The sequence below is a fragment of the Helianthus annuus genome, chromosome 10 (assembly GCF_002127325.2).
Source record: "Helianthus annuus cultivar XRQ/B chromosome 10, HanXRQr2.0-SUNRISE, whole genome shotgun sequence".
Lineage (NCBI taxonomy): Eukaryota > Viridiplantae > Streptophyta > Magnoliopsida > Asterales > Asteraceae > Helianthus > Helianthus annuus.
This window is the reverse complement of record NC_035442.2, coordinates 145,586,084-145,606,628: the sequence shown is the minus strand read 5'-3', so window position 1 is coordinate 145,606,628 and position 20,545 is coordinate 145,586,084. Positions and strand designations below refer to the sequence as shown.

The 20,545-nt window shown below is 38.1% G+C and overlaps 1 protein-coding gene across 1 annotated transcript; it reads left to right on the top strand.

Annotated features, from left to right (window-relative positions):
* Window positions 1–4,873: 4,873 nt before the first annotated feature.
* On the top strand, window positions 4,874–7,159 carry LOC110882819. Its single transcript, XM_022130745.1, has one exon. The coding sequence runs from the start codon at window positions 4,874–4,876 to the stop codon at window positions 7,157–7,159; it is 2,286 nt and encodes a 761-aa protein (XP_021986437.1).
* The last annotated feature ends 13,386 nt before the right edge of the window (window positions 7,160–20,545 follow it).

Sequence of the window (20,545 nt, the reverse complement as noted above, 5' to 3'; positions counted from 1 at the left end):
GAAATGATAGGTCTTCACAAAGGAGTGAGCAATCTCAAGTACGACCTATAAGGGGAGTTGGTACCGATGACGGTTTTTACGATGTATGTCTTACATATCATAATTCCACAAGTCTCTTAGTTATACATTCCGGTGTTATTATTTGAAATCTTTATTTTTGGTGTGTTGCACAGGTTAAGAGTAGCCTTGAGGAGCAATTTCGGAAATGTGGAGAGATTTCAAGGATGGCTATTCCTAAAGATTTTGAATCTTGTGCTTCTAGAAGGTATGTTTTTTCAAAATTTAAAAGTTAAATATGTGTGTTTTGATCTTTGTTGTAATAAATTAATTTCTTTAATGAATTCTTTTTTCAGGGTTGCTTGCATAGATTTTATTGATAGTAAGGCCTTTAGTAAAGCTCTTGACCTTAGCGGATATGAGCTTAGTGGAGGCACTATAACAGTATAGGAAGCCAAGAAAAAAGGAGGTGATGGAGGGTCCGGACGCGGTAGGGGTGGTGGGAAAAGTATGGATCATTGAGCGAGTGTCCTCAAGAACAAGATTCGCATGTAATTGAGAGAAGCTCGGGGACAAGATGACGGTGTGAAGGTTAACTTTTGACTTTATTGGAAAACCAGCGGTGGTGGGAAAATCGATAGAGAGGGTGATGGTGGTGATGTCTATAAAAAAAGAAGAGTAAACTTCCGTTTTGCTCCTTGTGGTTTGGTCACTTTAACGGTTTTGCCCCAAACCTTTCAGAATAGCCATTTTCCTTCAATAGTTTGCTATGGTTTTTCCATTTTGCTACATGGCCTTAACTCCATCCATAATGTATGTTAACTAGAAGGGTATTTTGGTAAGTTTAAGAATAAAAGTAAGGACATTTTGATAATTCACTTGTAAAGATATTTATATGATGTATACACACTCATACACACTCTCTCCTCTCTATTCTCTCTATCTCTCTCTCTCTCCTTCTCTCTCTCTCAACATCAGATTCTTGTGTCTCTCTGTTCTCCATCACCAACCACCACCACCCACCACCGGTCACCACCCCACCGGAACCACATCACTAGAACCCAACCATCACCACTATAACCATCACTTCCGGCACCACCTCATCGGAGTTGCATAAGGTGGGTTTCAGGAACTTTGAGCTCAGTTTCTTCTTTCTTTTTCTTCTGAACCATACCTTTTCGTTTTCCCAGTTGTCTGTTCCGCCGCATTTTCCGGCGGAGGTGGTTGTTGAACTGGTAAAGGTCAAGAACACATTGGAGGTGGTGGTTTCTTGATTCTCCGGCCGAAGCGCCTCTTCTAACCCAACATCTCTTCCAAAAAAAAGATCTGAAATCATACCATCAGATCTGTATAACCACCCCCACCGATCTCCGACGATAGAAAATTGATCTCCGGCAGTAGCTTTTCAGAAAGAGATGGAAAGAAGGTTGTTGCTAGGGTGATGTCGGAGATGGGGGTTGGTGTTGCCAGCTCGAAGACCGATAATGGGCGGGGTAGCGATGGCAGCAGGTTGAGTCGACAGAGAAGAAAATGGGGTGGGGTTGGGTTGGTGATGAAATAGGGCAAATGGTAGCTTGGTGATTTTGGATCTGATGATGAAGAAGTGGTTACCTTCGAAATCACTGCCATATTCTAGATTTTTGTTGTGGAAGTGTTCCCGAGTCTCATTTAACAGGGGGAGGGGAGGGAAAAAAGATGAAAATATGAAACCATGTTCCCGAGTTTCATTTAACAGAGGGAGGGGAGGGAAAAGGAGGGGAAAGGGAAGAAAATATGACCAAATATGACCATATATTCATCTTCCCAAATTGGAGAGATTAGGAGAGAAAATTTTCCTTCCCCTCCCCTGTTAAATGAGAGTCGGGAACATAAAGGGGGTTTTGGTCTATTAGAATGGATTTCATAATTGAAGGTTTTTGTCAAAATGAAAACTAAGGTAATCCTTTGAATTCAAAGGAATGATCTCCCCAAAAAGCATATACCAGAAACACACAACCTGCTTTTATGTTTCACATGTTTGATTCTAGGTTTTCAATGTAGAAGATGAAGATGTAAAAAAGAAGCATGTGTGTGGTTTGTTTAATAAAATAATACTTACATTTACAAAATTACTAAAATGCCCTTTTAGTTAAAAAACAATTTGGATGGAGTTAGAGGCGGAGAGCAAAATGGAAAAACCATAACAAACTATTGGAGGAAAATGGCTATTTTGAAAGGTTTGGGGCAAAACCGTTAAAATGACCAAACCACAGGGAGCAAAACGGAAGTTTACTCAAAAAAGAAAGAAAGAGATATAAAAGAAGAGTGGTGCAGGATATGTTTAATATTTTTTTTCTTTGCATCTCTTTTCCCAGCATGTTTTATTTAATTATTCATCAAAAGAGTTAAATGCCCGGATAGTCTCTGTGGTTTGCTATTTTTTCACCTTTAGTCCCTAACTTTCTAAAATTATAGCTATAGTCTCAAACTTTTGCAATTTCGTTCCGGATAGTCCCTGGCGCGGATGAGGGTTAGTTTTCTCAGTTAAGTTGGTGTGAAATGACTATAATGTCCATACTATTAAAAATTAACAAATAAAACATATCATCAAAGATTAAAAAATAAATGTGGGTCCCACCTAAATTACTACCCACCTCTTCTTCATCCAACCCCCTGCAAGGCTGCAACCCCCCCCACCCACCCACCCACTCCACCATCATCTTCAATCTCATCCCACCATCACCCTTCTAACTTTATATACAGATTTGAATATAAAGTTGCAGGCTTTTCGAAGTCGAAATTAACAAAGAAGTTTGACTGGGCTGTCTGTGATCTGAATCTGAGTTCGACGGTTAATGTGTATTTTCTTCAAAAATGACGAATCTGAAATCCGAGTTTGAAGGTTTCGTTTATGATGGCAGCGTGGTGAGGTTTTTTTTGAAGTTCTGTTGTGGAAGAGGAAGCCAGTCTAGACTCTAGTCTATATCTGTGTAAAAAAGAAAGAGTTGTTTTGAATCGAAGCTGGGTTTTGAAGTTGATACGGACGGTTATTGCATAAAAAATATATAAAGAAAGTGGGTTTTGTGAGGTGATTTCTCTTAGGATTGAACAATCTGTTGTTTTGTTCGAATATCAGAAGAAAGAGAGGCAGCTGGATGAGTTTGAAGATGATGGTGGAGGTAGGTGGTTATAGGGGTATTGGGATGAAGAAGAGGTGGGTGGTAATTTAACTGGGGCCCACATTTATTTTTTAATGTTTGATATTGTGTTTTATTTGTTAATTTTTAATAGCAAGGGCATTATAGTTATTTCACACCAACTTAACTGAGAAAACTAACTCTCATCCGTGTCAAGGACTATCTGAGAACGAAATTGCAAAAGTTGGGGACTATAGCTGTAATTTTAGAAAGTTAGGGACTAAAGGTGAAAAAAAGACAAACTACAGAAACTATCCGAGCATTTAACTCTTATCAAAACCTATACTTTGATTTTGAAAACTCTAATTGAAAGCATATATAGGAACCTGATTTAATAAATCAAAACAAAGGTCTACAGTTTGTTACTTTGTTTATATGCTACAGAAAGAAGCATTAGACTAAAGGGTATGGGGAGGCTCATCCCCATGAGGATGGGCCGCCACATAGGCGCCACATCACCATCTCATGAAGGATGGGCCCCCATGCATTTTGAGGGGGGTGGTGGATGAGCCTACCCCACATAATTTTTTATTGTTTAATTCATTTTATTTGTTTAACTTTTATTTGTTTAACTTTATAAAAACTATTCATCATTTAAATAAAAATAAGACATAAAGGAAGATAATAAAATCCATTACATAACATAAATAAAAATTACATAACCTAAAAAAATTACGCTACCTAAAATTTGTAAAAAAAAAAAAGACTAGATTTAAAAATTTAAAAAAATTACACTACTCGTCTTCGTCTCCGTCACCGTCCCCGATGTTAACGTTGTTCCAAATATGTTCTACCAAATCCTGTTGAAGGTTTGCATGCGTGAAGTCGTTGGTTAGCGAGAACGAGTTTAAATCCTGTTGTGGCGGATCAACCGGGACAGTGTTCCCGTAAGATGCATTCTCATCATACTCACAAATCGCCCGACCTTCGTCTTCAATAATCATGTTATGGAGCAAAATGCAAGCGTACATACAAAGGCGCAACCTTTTCGGTGTGAACGCACGTGCCGGTTGTGCAAGGACGGGCCATTTTTTTTGTAAGACACCAAAAGCACGTTCGATGTCTTTTCTTGCAGCTTCTTGACGCTTGGCGAATTTTTTCCTTTTTTCGTCCTCGGGATATAGAATAGTCTTTACAATTGTAGACCAAGACGGATATATCCCGTCAGCAAGATAATACCCACGTCTATACTCAACCCCAGAAACTGTAAAACGTGTGTCCGGACCGGTTCCATTAACGACATCGGTAAAGATTGCCGATTGGTATAACACGTTGAGGTCGTTGAGGCTGTGGGGTGCCGGGTGTGTCGAGCCGAGCCCAGGGGGCGGTGTGGGGGACCGGCGCCGGTCCTAGCCAGGCCTCAGCCGGCCCCCATACCTTCCAGTCTTAGCAACCGAATTTTGCAACCACCAAAATAGGTCTGATCATTGACAATCTAAGTCTACGCTGTCCAAGTCATTGAACTGGTCAAAAGTGTACTATGTCTATTCAGTTGCATTCAGTGGAGGTTTGTGCAACTTCTAAGCAATTTCTAATAAAATATGATATTGTCATAATGGACTGGTCAAAAGTCTACTATGTCTATTCAGTTGCATTCAGCGGAGGTTTGTGCAACTTCTAAGCAATTTCTAATAAAATATGATATTGTCATAAAAAGAGATGCTTACCTTCTCCCCATCACTGACTGAAAATTTCCAAACATGAGTACCTTAGAATATTATGTACCAGGTGTATATTCACATGGGGACTGCCACAAAATAGTGGATTCGTTAGAATGCGGCACCAGCAGCCAGACCCAGACCTTGGAGTATATATGTTCCATGGTAGATGACTGGGAAATTCAAGGCACATATAGTGAACCAATGGTGTGGATTGGGATCTACATTGCAGTAGCATCATTACTTTGCATCCTTGCCATGGCCGCAGATCTGTTGCATGGTTTCTGGAATAATAAGTTATGGTTTCCATGTAAATACTTTTCCCTCAATGCTGCATCTATTACTGTGATAACGGTCACCATGAAACTGCCTGTGGATCTAAGCAGTGAGATGCCGAGTTACATGGACCAAGCAGCCAAACTAGGAAGTTTGGCTTTCATGTGCACCATGATGACTAACTTTATGCCGTCTTTGGCAGCCATGGACAACAAGACACTTCTTGCAAATATCATAGGTTTGTCCATTCTCGTTATCACCATGATTGTAAATATTTGCATTGACATATATACTGGTGCTATCAAGCATATAAATCTCAATCTTCTAAGTGTCTATAGTTCTAGTTTTGACTGTGTTGTGGTCGCATACATCTACATGGCTATGATCCTTTTGTTACTAATAATAATGATTTCTGCATCCCTAATAATTCCAACCTCTAAGGAAATATTAGAAGTCAGGTATCAAACCAGAAACAAAACTTATTTAACTGATCAGCATCCAGAACATACCCAAAGGTCTATAGTTGAGAAACTAAGGCAACATGTGACAAGATATTGGGTCATGGCAGAAACTGGTAGCCCTCAATTTGTGATGGCTAGCATACCATTATCCACTGCTTCTGCGGTAATTTGTGGAATTGTATTAATCCTGAACTTATTTGTGGTATTCGAAGTTCCGTTTGGATACCATGGAAAACAAAAAGTATATGGATCAGCATACAAATGGTCAATACTTTTCATTGTCATAACACAATCCATTGGGGTCCTGGTGGGTGCCATTGCTCCCATATTTAGATGTTTTTCTGTTTTGAGCTTCAAGTTGGTCATCAAATGGAACATGATTCATTTGATGGTTTTAGAAGTAGAAGAATACTGGACCCAAAAGCTGAGTGAGTGGAAACAAAGTCCTATACATTTTTTATCAAGCGGTAGATCAAGAACTCTTGTCTATAATTTAAAAGGTATCATTATAAGCCTTTGCATTAAACTTCAAAAGGTAATTGTCATTTCGTGCAAAGGGATATCACTCATCCCGACAGTCATCCCAATATATGTCGTCTACTATTGGAAGTCAGTGGAGGCAATGCTGGTTACTCAACCCGACGAATCCGGAACGGACAATACAGATGGCGACCTTAGCAACTACGTTTTACAAATTCATGATGAGATGGAGCTTGTTGAGACAACACTGATGCGAATATCGAACTCTGTGAATTCCTACATTTTAGAGGCCGAGAAGGAACAAAACAAGGATCTTTTAGAGCTTCTTGATAAATTCACTGGATTCAAGGGAGTAGAGAACTTTGACACCGATCATGTTCAATCTCTGCTTTCTTTTGAAATTGTTAACAGCTGGAGCTTACCAATAGTGACCTTAACATGCATAGCTGTCGCTCTCCCAAACATCCCTAAAGACAAAACTAAGAGCTTGTTAAGAAGTGTTGGTGAAGGTCTTTCATACACCCATCAGGTGGAAGAAAACCTCAACTGTGAAAAAGAATATGTAAATATCCGAAAAGCGACCATAATCTTATGGAATGAGGTCGAACACAAATGCAAGTGGTTGGACAAGGCTCTACAGAAAGATGATTTTAGAGGTAAAACAACAAGAGAGATTCTTAAATGGTTTTCTAACAGAGCCAATGAATTTGTGACAGAATTCAACAGAAGTATCAATGGAGAGATGGTGCAGAACCCTCCGAAGGAGTTGATTGCTGCCAATTCAATGTACCGAATTGCAGAAACAATCTTGCTTAGAGACGAAAGCAACAGAGAAGCAACTACCGAAAAACAGTTGTTTGCCCTTTTAAGTGGCATGATTGCAGACATATTGGGTGCTTGCTTCACTAACTTACCACGAGTCATAATAGTCAAATGCCATGAAAGCGTGATAGAGAAAAGAGAGGCAAGTGTCAAGGCTGCAGCCAAGCTTCTTGGCAAGACTTCAAAAATAATAGAAAGGCTCGAGGCATGTGAACTGCCAAGCATGGACCCTGATAAGATGTCATACGTTGATGAGTGGCGTCTTTATTTGAAGCAAATAATCCCTTAAGGTCTCTTGGAGTGATGCAGACGGAAGATTATCTTTCTGTGAGAATTTGTATTCTGTATTTTTCTTCTTCTTCTTTTTTTTTTTTTTTTTTTTTGAATGGCAATGCTTACTCACTCCTAATTTCCACCAAATTTAATCATAAACTACTCTTTGCTTAGGATAGAACCCAAAACCTTCCATTAAGAGACAAGAGTCTCTTCTACCAAGTGGGCTAGCCCCGCATTGGCTATATTTTTCTTTTATCATTTAATTTCCAGCAAGTTTTATGCATGAAACTTCAAATTTCTTTCATGTAACTCTAGATGCTTAGTGTGTGGCAATATAGTATCTGCTAAGTTTTTTTCCACAAGGCTAGAGGCCATGTCTCGTATATACTTTGCTTGAAATGATAACCAGCTGTCCTTCAACTAGAACTACAAATGAAATGAGAAATTTTCCAACTCAAGCTTTAGCTACAATGTGCAATTGGAAACAGCTAATAAAATCGAAATTTAATGTCTCGTGATAATAAAGTTCAAAGTGGTTCATCAGAAAAGTCCTAAAAGCCAAAACAGGTAAGATATATGGTCTTTCCTTTCTTAGGGGGTGGGGGTGGTCACTAGTGATAGAATTCTATCACTCACATTATCCAATCAACTCATGCCATGTCATCAACCATTTTTCCATCACTCACAGCCTTTTTTGGTGGCAATGGTCATCACTCACCACCACACCCAACAATTTACCCCCAACTAACAATTACCCTCACAATAAAACCCATCACGGCGTTGAAAAAATAACGAAATCATCAAACCGTGGAACAATCAAGCGTTATACAAGAGGTGGCGGTGGGAAAATGCATTGTTCCACGCGTTGAAGTTTGTATCACGCATTATATCACTGACCGCCCCCTTAGGCCTTATTCAATATACAAATTGTCTTGAAATTACAAGAAATTTCAAAAGTACTACCAATAGATTGTATTTTGTAACTGTCAGAGTTGGTTCATTGGAAACCACTAAGTCGTCTATCGTCATTTATAAATATAATGAAGCAGGTTAGATTACGAATTTTCGGCACAGATATAGGCATCCTAAATTCATCATTTAGTTAACTAGAACAGTTAAATATCAAAGACTCTATCCATTATTCCGCCAAACAGCAACGGATGGGTAAACCTTTTTAAACTTCAAATTTATAAGCCATTACATTTGAGAGTTAATACTACCGGCTCCCGCTGGCCAAAAATTAAAAAAAATTAAAAAAAAAAAAAAAAAAAAAAAAAAAAACCTAATGTATTTGAAAATCGATTGAAAGATAAAAAAAAATTAGGAATTAGGATCAGAAATTAAGGTGTAAAATTAGAGTTCTACTCAGCAAACATTTGAATAAGAAACAATAAAAACACCTATAGAATTCAACTCGCTTACCGTTTATGCATAGAACATCAGATTTACCGTTTCAGTCCTGCAACTTTTGTTATTTTTTAGTTCCCATCCCCTTCAAAGCCCAGAAGTAGCAGCCTAACAATCTAGTAGTCCAAGCCCACCACTCAAGCTGTCCAGTAATAGAGCAATCCAACAACCATTTTCTGTAAGATTTTTTCTTTTATGATCGAAATTCGAATGCTAAATAGAAACCTTTTAATGATCGAAATTTGAATGTAAATAGAAATTCAAAGCCACAATGGTAAAATTAGAACGATACAGAAAAATTAATATGGGCCCTGCGCAAGAATAAAATGCACAAATCAAGAAATGGTAAATAAATACATTTCAAATAGACCTGGCAAACGGGTTGGGTCGGGTCGGGTTGGGTCATGGGTAAAAACGGGTTCGGGTCAAAACGGGTCAAATAAAAAAAGGGTTGTTTTGGTTCGGGTCAGAACGGGTCCGGGTCAGAACTGGTTTCGGGTCAGGTTGGTTAAAAAAATGTTTTTTTTTAAAAGAGATTGTACATCAAGGGGGCAATTTTGTCGGGTTGAAACAGGTCCAGGTTGGTTTGGGTTGAGTACGGGTCAATACTTTTTGACACCCAATCCAAGCTTATTGGTCCGGGTTCGTTCGGGTTGAGTACGGGTCAAAACAAGGAACTTGGCTGCTTAATCCACAAAGATTAAAATCGTCTTGAATGTAGTCACCATGAAGTTTACAATTTACAAAAGAATTTGTTTCCTCTCATATTGCGAAACAGTAGCCTGTAGGTTCCGACTGATCATAACCATCTTTACGAAACACGGTGATTTCTATCTTTAACCCTAAAAAAATCAAGTGCCAGTTTACCCACAAAAATAAAAGTCCAATAGTCAAACCAAGCAAACAATATTTGTCTCTAAGTTGAGTTAAACTTAATAGTTGATTTCATACATTAAAGTATTTAACCAAAGGGGATGAGGGGTTCCTGGACTTTATGGTCCTTCGATTCTAATACAGAGAGTTTATGAGAGAATATCATATTTACTGTTTCAGTCCTTCAACTTTCGTTATCTTTCAGTTCCAGTCCCCGTCTAAGCCCTGAAGTAGCAGCCTAACAATCTAGTGGTACAAGCCCACCACTCAAGCTGTCCAGTAATGAAGCAATCCAACAACCGTTATTATAAAATTTCTTTTTTTGATGGTCGAAATTCGCAAGTAAAATAGAAACTAGGTTTGTTGACGTTGCACGTTTAGGGGAAACGGAACAAATCATAATTTTGTTTTAAAAGTCAAACAGTCAAAATCGGTTTAGTTTATCATAATACCATTTTATGACAACAAATGAATACTGTATTTTGGGTATGTTTGGCAAAAGTAGCTGGTGGCTGGAAGCTGGTAGCAGTTAGCTGTAGCTGATAGCTGTAGCTTTTTAGATATATTTGATATTTGGCAAATTAGCTGTAGTTTTTAATAAAATGTATAAAATGACCAAATTGGACATAACTAAAAATTTAAAAAGTTTGTGCATTAAAAAAGTTCATTAACTTTATATGTTATAACAGTCATTTTTTTTCTCTAAAAGCTTGTAGCTCCTTCTAAACGCTACTAGTATGAGCGTATAACCAAAAGCTTCAAACTCTTAACCTAAAAGCTTCAAACTCCTTCAACCAAACAAGGTTTTTTATTGAGTATGAGTTTTTTCTTAAAAGCTAGAAGCTTCTAAAAGCTAAATGCCAAACATACCAAAAATAAAACTTCGTTTTTAAGAATTATTAAAAATAAAACGTAAACAATAAAAGAAAAATGGTTCTAAAAAAGTAAGATAACCATAAAAATACGTAAAAACTTAAATGTAAATATAATTAATAAAAAAATATGATAAATGAAAAGGAAGTGGTTTAAAAAAGGTAAAATAAATATATGTCAAAACTTAAAAGTAAATTTAATAATAAACTAATATAATATTAAATAATAAATATTGAAAAATTATATATTATTATAAAAATAAATTAACTATTTATGATTCTTCTTCAACCATATATACTAGTTTTTTGACGTCGCGCGTTGTGGCGAAACAAGCAAATGATAATGTAAAACAAACGTGACTTGAAACTAAAGTATATTGTTTAGAAAGCCAAACCAATAGAACGGTTTAGTTTATCATTGTACCGTTTTATGATATCAAATAAATGTTTTATTTTGAGTACATCTTCGTTTTTAACAAAACCTATAACTGAATGCCAAGGGAAAAAATCAAGCACAGCTACATACTTAAGTTTTTAGAAAAAAAGTTATTAACGTAAACTATTAAAGAAGTATTAAATTGTTTGATAAATTAATACGTGTTCTAAAAAAAAGAAAAAAAAATATATTAAAAAATGGTAAGGGAAATATATGGATTTAAAAAGAAAAAAATAAAAATATTTTATTAAAAATAAATATAATAAATGCTAAAACTGAACTCGATCCAAACCAGTTTGGGTGGGGTAGGAGTTTTCAACCCTAAAATTGGTTCCCAGTTTAGGATAGAGGGGGCAATCTTGACCCAAAGGCTTCCAAGTGGGTTGGTTTGGGTTGCTTTTAAAATTATATGGATTGGTTTGATTAAGATATTTTAACTAAATGGGTCACAATGGGTCACATGAAATTCCATCTTGATATTTTCGGGTCAAAGCGGGTTGATAACATTAAAGAAATGGGTCGATGTGGGTTAGTGTCTTAAAGAAACGTGGCAGGTTTCGGATCGGAATGGGTTTCGAGCCGGCACAAGTATCCGCACGAGACGGGTTACGGCACGAAACGGGTTTCGGATCGGAACGGGTTCAGTTCAAATTGAGTTTCGGGTCGAGATGGGTTTCCGCACGACGTAGATTTTGGATCGAAACGGGGTCGGTTCGGGTCGGGTTTTGGTCGACACGGGTTTTTGCATGGTACGGGTTTCGGATCGCAACGGGTTTTGGGCGGACACGAGTGTCCGCACGAGACGAGTTTCGGGTCGGGACGAGTTTCGTACCGTTTCGACCCGTACCGTTTCGACGCGAACCGTTTCGACGCGAACCGTTTTGACGCGAACCTTTTCGACGCGAACCGTTTCGACGCGTACCATTTCGACGCGAACCGTTTCGAAACCGTTTCGACCAGTAACGTTTCGAATCGAAGAACCACAGTTTGTAAGTATTTAAAGCTTCATCGGCTACAATAATCAATCGATCGATCTCTAGCACCACATTAAACGCAGACTTGCATTCATATTTCCAGATAAGAACACAAAAGTAGAAAATTTCAACAGAAACAACTATATGTCAACTTAATATCACAATTAAATGTTTGAATTGAAGAAATTGTTACAGATTGGGTTGAATGAGAGCTGATTTCAATTAATTATCGAAAATGAAGACAACTGAATGTAATATAGCATACAGGTGAACATACGAGAAGATATAGAGATGAAATTAGAACTGAATAATTGAAGATATTATTGAAATTGGGGACGAACCTTTGGTTTTACACCGTCGAGGTGTGGAGCGAATGAGTAATGAAGCAATTTTTAACCAACCCGATCCGATCTGACCCGGACCCGTTTCAACCCGAACCCGTTTCGACCTGAACCAAAACAACCCTTTTTTGTAATTGACTCGTTTTAACCCGAACCCGTTTTGACCCATGACCCGACCCGACCCGAACCGACCCGTTTTCCAGGTCTAGTTTAGGCCAAACTGGTTTGAGAGCAAACTACAGAAAAAGTGCGAGTTTAGACCCAAACCTATTCGAATTACTTATCTAGTTGTGTAAGGTTAATGGTTTCAACAAATATTCATGTAACTTTTATATTGGTATATCGGTTATTGAAGCTTGTTTTGGTATTACCCATCACAACCGCAACCGTTGAAAGATGTTTTTCGGTAATGAAGAATGTGAAAACCGACTTGCAATCGGATTGGCGATGAGAATTTAAGTGATAGTTATGTTATATAAAGAAAGACTTTCTTAAGAAAGTAGCTTTAGATGATGTTTGGATAGATTTCAAAAAATGAAAACGCGTAGGGCGACGTTTTAGTTATGTTTGTAACAAGGTTTGATGTGTTTTTGATGATTATATAAATTTAGTTTAATGTTTTTTTGTTTTACATAACCCGGCCTGAAGAAACACTAGTTAAATGACCGGAATCAGATAAACCAGGGGGTTAGGTTCTACATAAAAAGGGTTGGTTTCTTCTCGTTCGGTTCAGGGGGATGGATCTCCCTCTCTTTCTGATAGCTGCAAAACAGACACCGTTAGACTCGCCACAGGGAGAATGGGGGTTCTCTCCGTAACGACCCTCCAGCGTGAGAATAAGTATCGGTATTTAAAGAAGAAGAAGTATAAGTGAAGTGAATGTAAGTTGAGAATTATACCTACTCTTCTATTTATAGCCGAAGTTATGGGCGGGAAAACCTGTTATTGAAATGTTGACAGAAGATGCTAATACCGTAAGCGGTTATTTTTCCTTCCGTTAATTCTCTTAATCGGATGCGAGAGCACACGGATCGTGATCTGGATCAACGACTGAGGTATTGCCACGTGGAAAGTGGGCAAGTGGAGATTTCTATTTAATTCCATGTCATCATCGTGACTTCAAGTGAGCCCTGGGATTAGGACACGTGGCCAGACAGTTATAACCGTCTGGAGTGTGCACGATTGAGTCTTCTAGAAGATTACTGCCGTAATCCAGTGTGGCTCCTTATCGTGTGGTATCAGTAAAGTAAATAATATCCAAGTCTGGGTATTATTTAAGCGGAGGTGCTGACTGAGATTTTTATCTCTCTGTTATGGAGAGAGGCGCAAGGATTTATTAGTTTCCTTTTGGAGCGCAGATGTTGTTTGTGGTTTTTCTCTTAAATCTTCTTTATTGGACCAGTGCGCGACCGCGCAGGGTCTAAAGAAGGTTAGAAAATTGAGGTTGTGGTATGGTCCAAACATTCGGAATGAGGTTTTTCGGACCTTACCCCTTCAAGCCCCCTAGTCTAGTGTTTCTCTTATGCAAATAAGTGGAGCACTGGACTATGAGAGAGAGGTATTTTTTGCTGCAGGGTTTTTGGCGCGAAAGTGGAGAATCTTCTGAGAGAAGATACTCTTGCTCATTATTTTGATTTTTGAAAATCTTTGACTTTGGGTATGTGGAAAGGTACAGTAATGACTGTTGACGTGTGACAGGCTGTCACTGTCAGATGTATATTACTGACCGTGTCTTACGCGCGCGCGTGAACTCGCGTTTATGGTTTTCTCTCACTCGCCTCTGACGCTTGGATAACTGTGCCATCCTGGAAAAGGTGCTTTTGCAGTTATCTATGCTATTTATGGCGGTGAGTATATAAGTGTTTTTAGTTGCCTATTTTCGTTAATCATTACTTCCTTGAAAATCCCTTTCCACTTCGTCTTCTGTCAGTTTTTTAGAAAGAATTTTGTAAGTTCTCTTTCTTATGTTAACCGGAGATCATCACGAAGATTCAACTGAAGAAATGGCTGCCGAACTTCCACCGTTGAAGTGGTCCAAGGCGACGTTTGATGGTTTGATTCGGAATTTCAGATTTCCCGAAAATTGGGGTGCTCGATACCCTGACGAGGGTCAAACAACAGCAGACGCTCTGGCCGGCTACATAACTTTATTTTGGGATTTCTTCTCTGCAGGCAACTTCTGACTGCCTGTAACAAAATTCTTCCTTGAAATTCTTGATTATTACAAGTTTCACATCTCCCAAATGCACCCAATTGGCATGGTTAGGGTTCGACACTTTGAATTCGTGTGCCATACGATGCATATTGAACCGACGGTTCCTCGATTTTGAGTTTTTCATCAAATGCATTGCTCTCAAGGGTTCTATTCTTTTGTACAAAGAGCATCGGCGAAGAAGATTCTGCTTCAACCCCCAAAACCATTCCATGACTGGAAGCAGAAATTCTTTTTTATTAAAGTAGGCGTTATCCCAATGAGGATGACGTTTAGGGGAAAATAGGATGTTCCTACCGAAACTATCCAAACTCCCATTGATGAAAATTGGTACCAAGATTTGAAGGACGTTTCGTCTATTGCTTTGCCGGAGAAAGCCCTTGTTGGTGCCAGCATGAGTCTGAATTGGAGGATGAACCGGGAAGATAAGCCGGTGTATATGGAAGGTGATAAAGGTAAGATTTTGGGGCTTGCCCTGTTTCTTTATCTTTCTTCTCTTTTTCCCCCTTTTTTGACCTTGTTCCTCTTCTTTTGCAGTTGTTTCTTTGTATGTTGTTGTGTTTGAGAGAGAAGGTGGGAAGATGGCTACTATTGCCAAAAAGCCTGATGAAGAGCTCTGGTATCACCGCATTGTGAGGAACTTCGTTCTTCCGCGGGATGATGATTTGTCTGCGCAACCTGGTGTTGGTGCTAGTAAGTTTTACTGCAACGTCGTTTGTTTTCTGCTTTTGCGCCTTTGAATAAGTTAATTCTGCGCTTTGTAGTAGGTGAGCTGTCTAACTTGGGCATAGGCCCTGAGAAGAAAAAACGTGCGCCCATAACCAGTGCCGCGCCAAAGAAGAGTGATGCTGAAAAGGCTCAATCTTCTAGGGCCAAAAATGTGGGAGGAGAGAAGAAAGGTACGCACCGTTCCTCTGACTCATGGTGTGATTATGTGGTGGTATCTGATTCATTGGAGGGTCTTGCGCCTACAGTTACAAGAAGACCAAAGCCAGAGCCAAAAGATACTACTGATATTCCTCCATCAAACCCAGATGATCCCATTGATTTGGAATCAAGTCCTGAGCGCCTGGTGCAGAAGAAAGCCGGAAAAAGAAAACAGAATGATGCTGATGCTGAAGGTCAGCCTGCGAAGAAGATTCAGAGGAAGAAGATTACCAGAAGAGGTAATCTTGATGCCTTTATTTCATAACCTGTTCATGGTAGGTGTTACTTCTTTGTTTTCTTTTTTCATGCCTTGAGTTTGTGATTTATCTCTTTGTTCTTGCAGAAAAACCAAATTCTCCTGTTCCTACAGAACCATTATCTGTGGTTAATGAAGAACTTCCACCCTCTCCTCCACGCGCCTCTGTTGCTGACCTGTTAAAGAACGTTGAGATTCCTGAGATTGAGGCGGGAGAAACTGCTGGGGCCGAGAATCTTGAGGCTGAAAAGCATGTTGATGTTGCTATGGATGCAGGAAAGGTCACTAGCCTAAAGGTTGCAGATGGTGCTGGTAATCCGCAAAACTCCTGAACTTGCTGCTCAAGATCCAGAGAAAGGGAAAACTGCTGAAGAGATCCCTGTTACAACCTCTCCTTCCATGGCTTCTGGTTCTGCGCCTGAAAACATTGAGAAGGTCACTGTTGATGACCAAGGCTCATTCTCTGATGTTGACAAAAATTATCCAATCCGCCCGGATGAAACTCTGGGGGATTATTATTATAGAAGTTATTCAGAGAAAAATGCTCCCCAGATTCATGTCCCTGTCTGGAATCTGAAGAAAGGTGACACTTTCTCAGATTGGTGCGTATGTCGAGATTGGTTGCAGGGAACTTTTCCTCCTGGGGAAATTAAGTTTCAAGAGGGATGCCTTCATGATTAAACTTATCACGCTTATCTTGAGGAGGTCGCTTCTTATACATCTACCATGCACCGTATAATGCGTGAGTGGCATAGTATGCATAAGGAGTGGGCCGCTTTTAAGGCGTCCAAGAAGAAGGCTGTTGCGGATGAAGACCGTGTTGCCCAGTTGAGGGCTAAACTAGAAGCTGATCAGGCCAAGTTTGAGACTGATAGGAAAACTGAAGAGCGGTCCGTTGCGGGTTGGAAGAGAAAGGCGAAAGCCGAAGCTGCCCTTCTTTCCGAGGAGCACAAGCACTGGAAAAAGATCTGCGAGAAAGATAATGCCGAGAAGATGGGTCTCCGCAATGTTATCAACAATCTCAAGGCTGAGGTTGAGAAATTGAAGAAACAAGATACGGAGATCGAAAAATTGAAGAAGGAAAAAGCTGATGCTGAAGCTGCGCGAGATGAAGCGCGTTCCCACAGAGAACGAAGTGAACAACGAGAGGTACGTACCTGCGCCATCCTTGCTCTTAGAGATAAAGAGATAGAAGAACTTACTGCTTTGCTATCTGATTAGGAACAACTCAAGAAGGATTTGGAGCTTGCGCGTACTGAGAAGGCTGAAACTTCCGGCTGTCTAGCTGAAACCGAAGAAAAGCTAGAGAATTCCAAAACGGCGTGGGCGACGATGGAGAGTGAACTTGAGCCTTTGAAAAGTGATATGATATGGCTAAAAGAACGCGGGATTGCCAGTGTAAGTTGCTTTCCGCTTGTAATTCTTGTGGAGATGTTTTACGCTTTTTCCTTATTCGCTTTTCTTGTTTTTATAGGTTGCTGAATCAGTGTTGAATTCTGAAGAACTGGATAAAACGGTTGCGCGTTTAGCGGTTGCCGCGCGAAATGACGGATATGCTCAAGGATATGCGGAATGCTCGCACCATGTGGTTAATGCTTTGAAGGTTGATTGGGATACTAGTAGATCTGCTACTCATGGTGTTAATACTGGCGCCGCCCTTGTAGCTATGAAAACAGAATTAAACAACTTACAGCTCCCTGTCACCGATCTTATAAACGTTGCATTGCAGTCTGAAGATCATGTAGCGCAACTGAAGGAAATTTTCTCGGATGGAGATGAAGATGAAGATTTAGCATAGGCTTCCTCTTGTGGTTTGTATGAACAATTGTCTTGTAGTTTTTGGGGTGTGTATCCCTTTTTGTTAATGCGCTGCCGCGCAAGTAACATTTATTAATACACCGTCGTGTAGTTTGATAATTTTTAAGGCGTGTTTGTGCACCAGAAGTAGTATGATATGTCTTTTATCTTACAATATTTTGCATGGGTACAATTACTTTGACTAGGTAAGGCGAATATGTGACAACCGTCAAATTTGCATGTATCCGTACAATTAATTTATGTTGATTAGTGGTTAATCACTGTGCTTAATTACAACTGATGACTTAGACTGCTTTCTGATTTCTGTATCATACATACACGTGCATCGCCTTTCATACTGTCACAACCATTTATTACATACAAACTTTAGTGACATACATGATGCCCAAAGCACAGTTAGCGGATAACTCAGAAATATACTGACAGTGCCAGTACATAGACAGATAATGTTTTGAGGCCCAGCATGAGCCAGAGGCAATGTACTACACTAGTATGGAGTGTAGGGAAGTAAGGACCATAAAGCTGCGTCACTAGGTGATAGTTTAAGTGCCGGAAAGTGCCTAAAACTCACTCAAAGTGCAGAATTCTGCATTAATCATCAAAAATCAGCATTTTAACATGCTAGTAACATGCAAAAATATGGCAAATGGTCCTGTATGCTTTCCTAAGTGTCGGGAATTAAAAGTGTCCCAAAAGGGTGCTTAATGAACACTAAACGGTATCACTTGACACTTTAACGAACCGGTATCTAACCGAACAACCGGACATTACCTGGAACACTAAAATATTGCTAGAAGCATTGTTTTACTTTTTCTGAGCTAGTTATGGTTCCCAAACACTTTAACATACTACATAATGCATCCTACACATTAAACACTAGATATTACATTTAACCTTCCACTAATTACCCCTTTATCATTCAAACTTACAATTAACCTCCCCCCCCTCTTGATATTTACGGCCCATGTAGTGGCCCCACCATACAACATTTACAAATCTTCCTAAATCCCTTTAGATCCTCCATAATCTTGTGTAAGATTTGTCTTGTACTTCACAAACATAAAGACCATTGGATAATAGAAATGTGATTATAAGTAACCCTTCATCTTCATCAACACACATCACACAACTCCCACTCTCTCCCTCATAAAGCTTCGGCCGAACATCCTACTCCACACACCACCATTTTTCATTTTTAGTTCAAGCATTCCAAGCTTCACACAAGGTGTAAGGTGCAAGATTAGAAGGTTTGGTGCTTGAAGAACTTGAAGGACCTCTCTTTTGTGCTTTTATCCACTCCATATTCTTCATTGTTTCTTCCTTAGCTTGAAGCTAGTAGTAAGCTTCTTGTAACTCTTGTTACTTCATATTTTTAGGGGATAAAAGATATATTATGTTGAAATAACAAGAACACTAAAAGACTTGAATTTGAATCTTGAAACATAAAGCTTACTTATATTGAAAAATGGATGATATGATATGGTTTAGTGCATGAATGATAATTGTTTGTTGATTTCTTGAGATGATGATGTTAATCATCAAATGAAGCTTGCTAGATGGTGTTTAAACACTTAATCTAGCAAGTGGAAGGATGATCATGTAACCACATATGATGATCATCTTCTAGTAAACACATGAACTTGATAAATAAAAATGATTTCTTGTAAAACAATGATCAAAGTGACCTAGTAAACTTGTGAATCTAAGATTTCTGAATGATTTTCCAAGAAAACCAAGTTTAAAATATGATTTTTGAAAGATCATGGTTTTTACTAAACTTACACTATTTTTAGTGATAAAAATAAATGTAGAAATACCTATGAAACAAGAAGATGTTATAAATAAACATTTTGTAAAATATGTTTATAAGTTGTAAACATCTAAAACTCCCAAGAATGAGATTTATCAAGAAGTAAATATGTTTTGGAGGATAACTAAACCCACTAAACACTATACCAAGTTACTACACATTTTTGTGAAAGATCCAAGTTCATGTTGTTATGAAAAGTGTATAGTTTTTGCACTTGGTAAGTGTAATATTGTTTAGTGAATTGTTGTTGATTGTTTGAATGATTTTTTTTTTGAAAAGAAAATGATATGCTAAATAGCATGGACACCTCCATTTTTAGGGGAAACTATGGCGAAATTTTCTAAAAATACCAACACTTAGAAAATATTTTCTAAGCAAGTGTTACAAGTATGTTTTAAACCATGTCTTTCAATATAAACTTTGCCATAATTTTTGTAACAAAAATACAAGTATCGAAGGTTGGTTTTGGTAAATAAAAATGGATAAATATATATTTAGAATATATATTTTATATTAAGACACTTGTGTGAATATTTGTATACTTTGTGGGATAGTTATATTATTTTAGGGTAAAATAATATAACTTATCAAATACCAAGAATTTACAATCCCAAAATAATACCAAAGATTAAAAGGAATAAATATATAAGTTACTCACTTGATATTGTGAAACCAAACGATAAGACGTAACTTACAAAATATTCCGGAAAATACTCTTATAAATATATTTTTGGTAGATATTATTTTGGATACAAGAAATGAAAATATGATTTTTGTAAATGTTACCAAAGTATATCTATATTATTTTTGGGAAGTTAAAATATATTTTCCTAGAATATTTAGAAGATATATGATTTTTGAGAAAAACATATATTTCCTGGGAATACATTATTTTTGGAAAAAATGAGTATATATGTATATTTTCTAAGTGAGACTTGAAAATATATTGTTTTGGAAGTATATATTGGGAATATATTGGCATATTTTTAATTGGAATAATATACCGGAATACGACGCCAATACATGGCTAAATACACAAATACAAAAATACGAATACACATGTATGAGATACTCCCATCCTTGGGAAGGAGATATGAATATAAACACTTGAGAAGTATTGCTACGAAAATATTGATTAGCAATTATTCCAAAATTTATAAATGTAATTTAGAGTTAAAATATTGATTATTTTAACAAATAAATTATATACTTGGAATACTACCGAAGACACTTTAAAACGTAACTCAAAGGCACTAATCAATACCAAGTCAAGGCACGACCCGCTCGTCTAACGGACCGTAGTACGCATGTAGGTAATCGTGCGTTCTAGAGGAAGCTTTGAGTTACATCTGATACAAGGAACGTAAAACTGTGAGTTCATGTCCCCCTTTTCTTTTAAGTCGGGGGTGAAATACATGTTACATACTGCTTACGAACAATTACCATGGTATGATTAGCTAAGAAAAGGTACTG

Bases quoted from the DNA above. Each gene is read 5' to 3' on its own strand.
- LOC110882819 (XM_022130745.1), top strand. From the start codon at position 4,874: ATGAGTACCTTAGAATATTATGTACCAGGTGTATATTCACATGGGGAC.